The 6,579-nt window shown below is 39.7% G+C and overlaps 1 protein-coding gene across 1 annotated transcript in view; it reads right to left on the bottom strand.

Annotated features, from left to right (window-relative positions):
- Nucleotides 1–1,287, bottom strand: part of tmem174 (transmembrane protein 174) — a 17,242-nt gene extending 15,955 nt beyond the window's left edge. The window contains exon 1 of the mRNA XM_062435181.1: nt 629–1,287. Coding sequence (XP_062291165.1) covers nt 629–1,287 — 659 coding nt within the window. The remainder of the gene's footprint in view (nt 1–628) is intronic.
- Nucleotides 1,288–6,579: the final 5,292 nt, after the last annotated feature.

Below are 6,579 nucleotides of genomic sequence, written 5' to 3'. Positions count from 1 at the left end.
AGGAGACTTATTTGGATAAAAGGTTAAATTGATTATTGATTTTGACCTCTTTATTACAAAAATCAAGGTATATTCTGCGATTTTTAAAGTGACAATAGTGAGAGCTTTTCTCACAGTACAATAGTGATTTGCGTGAATCCATCCAAGTGTGTTTACTATTATGGAGAGATTCATTGCACCATAATTGGCTGAGAGAGTATTGACGGCCAAAAACACTTTGGGCCTAAGTGTGATCTTGTGGCTAATAAGAAACGAACTCTGGCACACTTTGACTGTTTTAATGAGCGCTGTGTGAAGCCGAGAGTCTTTAACACACTCAAATCTGATTTAAGATTAAGTCTCTCCCAATGCTGGCTTTATCTGCTCTAGTGTCAACATGTTGCATGCTGGGTAAAGAGCAAAAACCCGGCCTCGCAGGGATCTATCGCCTGTAGATGACAGCTGTTTTTTATCTTCGGGAATAAAAAGTGATGCATGTACCTGATCCTCTGTCCTCCAAAAACCACATGCTCATCATAACAGCATGTTTAAGTAATGGGCGACCCCAGCAGGACTAAAACACTGCTTGTCATATTTATGCGTTCACAAAAGTTGGGGCAATGTCAGTCGTGTAAGCGTCGTTCCCTACCTGCTTCCTCTAAGGTCTGAGCCGTCTGCTTCATCTGCTGTGAACGCTGCGTTATCCGCACAGCACGCAGCGTCAAGTGGAGGAAGGGCTGCACTCACAGAGCTGCCAGGCTGGAAGTCACAGTGCTGGCTCGATTCCTGGGTTATAAAGTTATACGGAGGTGGAATACACAGCATCGCCGTGCCACCACGTAACATGATTGGTTGATTTATGCCGCTCAGCGTAAAAGAATGTCCCGCCGAGGTTTGCTCCATGACAGGCATCACCAGCACGTCCTCATCCCACTGTCTGGAGCGCCAGCAGGAGATGATTCCAAATTTGCAGATGCTTGTTAACACAAAAGTGCATCCGACTGAAATCAGGATGGGGCCCAGCAGTTGGGGCCACTCAAAGCTGAGGTTGTCTTGATAGCGTTGCCATCCCATGGTGGTGAAGGTGATACCAACCAGAGTGATGAAGACTCCAGAGAACAGCAAGGTGGCTCCAGTCTTCTCGCCATCCAGCAAACTGTCTGACTGACGAGGGAGCGGAGGAGGTGGACCCAGGTGATCATGAGGCCCACTGAGGATTACTGTAGGATTTCTAGCACCGTTAGTGTCCACTACAGACCTTTGTCCCAAAATGTTAGTCCAGAAACCTTGGGGTACTTGTTGGTCCATGAGTTCCTCTGGGTGTCACATGTGTGTAGACACTCAAACTGAGCCTCTTACTGTGAAGTCAAACTGACTGAACATTGAATAACTATGAAGACAGTCACGAGACAAGAGGACAAGTTATAAATTAACCTGCACTTGCTGGGCACTGTGTTCAAATGGCAACTCCTCTGTTTCAGCATGTGTGAATCAACTCATGTGGACAACAAGATTACTATTATAGTCTAAAGTGGTGCTTGGTGCAGAGTACAGCAGGAAAGGTCAAATTACATAACAATTTTGATGTAATAAAAAATGAAAATTTAACGATGCAGTCAAATATTAACAATGAGAACTAAATGGTTAAAGTTTTGGTCAGATGTCACCAACCCTGAGCGTGATATATTAAAATCAAGAGAGAAGATTTCGTGTGTTTAAGGTCAGTCTAAAGAGACAAAGAAATGGGACATAAGTGAGATTCCTGCATGCACAGAACGTGACCCGAAATCCAAACTGTCACATGTCATTTCACACGGACACGTCTCCCAACTACAGTGTCATGCATAACTTATCAGAGACGCCTCATGCTGCAATAGTTGAACAATCAGTCTAGCATGTTAAGTGGAAGGCCTTAAAAACACATCACGCCATACGTTTTACAGTCAGAGGCGAAATGAGCTGCACACAGAGTGAAACCCAAACGTAACACGCAGGCGGCGTGCTGAAAGAGCCTCAACACTCAAACCAGGGTGTCGGTGAAGTCTGCTGAAGGCAACTGGTCCCGCCATGAAATCCTGTAAGGTGTGGACTTTATGCACATGGTGCTTAACATGTTAAAGGATAGGTTCAATTTTTTTTAAATGTCTGTCATAAAACAACAGTCAGGTGTACATATGAACCTTAAAACAGATTTTGCTTGCTTTAATCATTCCTCCTGTTACTATAGATGTAAATGATGGGGGACAAAAGGTGTTTTCAGCATAAATGTATTTAAGAGTTTATCTTAAGATAATATGAGACTTCAGGTGCCTGAGTTAGCCAAATAAAGGGGATATTTTCCACAGTCGCAGTCTTTTTAGAAAACAATTCCCTCATTGTGTCTCGATGGGTTGTGTTTTCCTGTTCATCCTCAGTGGTAGGATAGTAACAAAAAAAGGGAATCTGGCTCTAAAAACACTGAGACTTGAAAATATGTTAACTTGATTTGACTAATTTGGATGGCTGAAGCCTCATATTATCTTCAAGTAAACTTTTTTTTGTTAATACATTTTGTGCAGAAAGAGGATTATGGGCTGTGTGCCCCATCATTTACTTACAATAAGAATGGATCTTTTAATGGCCAGTAAAGGAGGAACAGGAGGCATTTGATTATTGTTTTAGGACAGACTTGCAAAATTGTGAACATATCCTTTAAGACTGACATAATTATTCTCACCTGTCAAACTGTATTTAATTCTTTTCACATGAAAAACTACAAGTAACCAAGGTAATTTTTGTTTGTATCTACAGTGTGTTTGGCATATTTTACTCTCTATGTCTGTATTTTTTAGTTTAATTCTCTTTTTATTGTTGTGAGACAAAGCAAACATTTCTTTTGACAGTGTGTTTCCTCCAAAGGCTGCAGCAGAGCAGCCTGCAAAAACAGCAAGACATATGTGTGTGTATGTGTTTGTATGCTACAGTGAAGAAACACCTATGTTCATGAATTTTTCATCCTGAATGCAAACACAGTGACATGCAAACATGTTTTTCAGTTGCATTTTATAGCAGTCTGCTCTTCTCCCAGCAGACAGCTTGCATCCGCCTACATAAAAAGCACATCCACACTGCAATGCAATGCGTGTAACAAGCCCGCCAATCGGAAAGAAAGAATCAGGCGCTGCTTATGGCAAAGCAAAACAAAAGTTTTCAGAGGGGGAAACAACTAAACTGCTGCCCTGGTTGCCAATGGCTGATCAAACCTATAACCGGTGTGGTGTGTGTGTGTGTGTGTGTGTGTGTGTGTGTGTGTGTGTGTGTGTGTGTGTGTGTGTGTGTGTCTCAGTGTCTCAGTGTCTCAGTGTCCTTGCATGTGTGCATCTGTCTGTCTTTATGTTTACCATAGCCTCAGCCTCATTTCACTTGGCACTAATGAACAAAGGGACAGATAACTATACAAAGAATCCATATGAGCACAGTGTTTAAAGAACCCCCCAGAATTGAAGCTGCACATATTCTTTCAATTAGAAAACTCCAAATATTTATGGACTGAACATTTCCTCTCTGGAAGGAAGGAGAGCTCTGTATATATGTGTGTGTGTGTGTGTGTGTGTGTGTGTGTGTGTGTGTGTGTGTGTGTGTGTGTGTGTGTGTGTGTGTGTGTGTGTGTGTGTGTGTGTGTGTGTGTGTGTGTCTCCTGTTGACTCACACTATGGGTGTATTGATCCCTAGGGCTTATGCTTCATTTCACTTCAGCTCTGCCACTATCCTGTAAAAGTACATCTGTCCAACATCTATACAATATACTGTGCTTTTAAAAAATAATAAAAATCAGGAATAGTCACAAAGCAGCGACCTGTCAAACATCCAGCAGAAGAGATTATAAAATGACTCTTTTAAACAATGATGCCACTTCACGGATGATGTCATTTAATATCTTTTAAATGCTAACAGATTTGGAGAGGCCAAACTCCTCCTAAATCCGCCTAAATTTATTTCATGCACCAAAGTAGAGCTGCAATGAGTATGAGTCGAGGAATGAGTCGATTAATCAAGAGAAATATAATCTGATATCAATTATTTTAGTTGTTTTTTAAGTAAAAATGCCAAACATTTCCCAGTTGCAGACAATTATTTGTGAGGATTTGCTGCTTTTTATAGTCTCGTGCAATAATAAATTCAATATTTTTGGATTTTGGACTGTTGGGTGAACAAATCAGGTAATTTGAGGACATCTCCTTGGCTTAAAACAATACATTGATTAACTGAGAAAGCAATCTGCAGATGAATCAATCATAAAAATAATTATTAGTTGCAGCCCTACATTAAAGCATCAAAGCTGTACACTCTGCTCCCAGATTTATCCCTCTTTTCATCTGGTGGAGACTGGAGCATGCAGAGGATGATTTTTTTCCCCCATGTATCATTACAGGCTGTTATCCCAAATTCTTAAGAAGTGCTCCAGTATCATATCACCCGTGACAGATGACTAATTTTAATGGCAGAATCTGTCGGGCCAATACAGAAGGACCAAAGGACCATCATAGGAATTAAGATGTGACCATTTCTCAGTCATCCCCTCCCCCCAAACATACACACTTCCCCACACACGCACACACACACACATGCTTACCATGACAAATAGCCTGTGACGTGCCTCTGTGAACATGGCACGAAAGGGTCCACTCCCTTTCCCCAGGGCTGATAGGGCGGTGGAGTCTGAGTGTGTCTTCACTGGATCTTTTTAAAAATTTCTTCCGGTGAATCATTTCTAGCAGCGGTCAGGAAAAAAACCAAAACTACTCTTAAGTAAAAACAGTATACTATTCATGTATCTGTCTGTTTGCAGTTTCCAGGTACCAGCCATACAGTTCCTGCAGTTCGTCATGTCTCCCTGACCTCAGGCTTAGCACACCACCTGACTCAGTGTCTTAATGTGTAAAAAGGAGCAGAAGGGTGAAGGGTTGGAAAAATGTAAATCAGACTGCATGATTTAATTACTTTAAGCTATGATTCAAGCCCAAGAAATGACTTTTAAAATTTAAAATTCGTTTTATGTTAGAAGACAGAAGACAGAAATTTAAATGACAGCCTCCCTATGGAGAGCAGGCTTAGTGTGTGAACATTTTATTGCAAAGGTCAGCTGTTTCTCTCTCCAGGGGACTTTGGAAGATTTAGATTCCTTTTTTTCCACAAACAGGCTCAATTATTGAAATGTGCCATTTTCTGATTTATCAACAAGATTTCACATTATTTGATTTCTTGCCAAGAGTTATATGAAAAAATGGATGCCAATCATTCACTCTAAATTTGTAGCTGTAGTCAGTAACTGATTAGCTTAGCTTAGTATGAAAACTGGAGAGATGGTGAAACAGCAATCTTAATTCTGTCCAAAGGTAAGAAGAATCTACTAGCACCTCTGTGGCTTACCTGGTGAGGACAACATCACAGTGGAAAGAGGTCACTGCTCCCGGCCAAGAGGTAGTCTAGCACATAAAACTGCAACTTGTTTTCAGAGTTCAGTTTTTGTACAGATTACACACATAAGATATAATGTGTTAGTAAACTTTACAAGTGGATTTTATTTACCTTGACGTAGTCGGGTTAGCTATTTCCCCTTTTTTCCAGTCATTATGACAAGGTCTTCTAGCTTTAACTTCACATTTAGCCTCATTTTTAACTTCATATTTAGCTTCATTTTTAACTTCATATTTAGCTTCATATTTAGTGTACAGACATGAGAGACACTGGTATCAATCTTCTAATCAAACTCTTCTAGAAAGTTTAATTCATTTAAAATGCTGTTGAGAGTTTTACACAGGATAAGATAGAAATTTTACCATCACTTCATTGGCTTTTTCTTAGCATTAATATCAAGCTCTAGATTTGTTTCTACATTTATTTAAAGAACAGCACCTGAGATACATTTAGGAAATATTTCAAAAATGCATATCAGGCAGACAACTCAAGGCCTCTCATGACTTACTTACTATATGCTCAAAAAGCCAAAAACTTTAAGCTATGGTGAGACAAACTGTAGGTTGCCTGGTCTCTGGCTCTTTAATCAGGTGTTTGGATGTTTTACTTGTACAGTTTATTACAATTTGAAGCTATTGTGTTCCCTGTCCCAAACTGCTTACAAAATACTCACATGTTCCACTTTTTAAAATATGTACAATTTTTCTGCCTGTTTATGAATTAAATACTGTTATGACATGAGCTGTGTGAGTGACCTAGAAAGTTGGATTGCTTTTAGAATACAGTGCAGCTATGTAATATGTCCTCTATCATCATTTCTCACTTTTTATTTAAAAATCAGGAAATAGCAGAAAGAAACCAAGCTGATACTGTGTTTGCATGACTATGTCCAATTAAAATGTTCTTTTCCCCCATGGTGCTTGTGGATTGCCAAAACCTTTTAAAACATTTGAAATATATCTTATCAGCCTGACTTTAATAGATATTTGTGTTAGGTACAGTCGTCTTATTGTACTCTCATTGTGCTGTCATTTTTCACTTTTATATTTCTCCATTTCAACATTGCTTGTGTTGTAAGTTTGTCGTTGTTTTCTATTTTATCAGATTTTTCACGTGATTGTAACACCACATAACATTGTTCTA

The sequence above is a fragment of the Scomber scombrus genome, chromosome 15 (genome assembly GCF_963691925.1).
Source record: "Scomber scombrus chromosome 15, fScoSco1.1, whole genome shotgun sequence".
In the NCBI taxonomy this organism is placed as follows: Eukaryota; Metazoa; Chordata; class Actinopteri; order Scombriformes; family Scombridae; genus Scomber; species Scomber scombrus.
The sequence above is the reverse complement of the archived record's forward strand: the minus strand, read 5'-3'. Positions and strand labels throughout refer to the sequence as shown.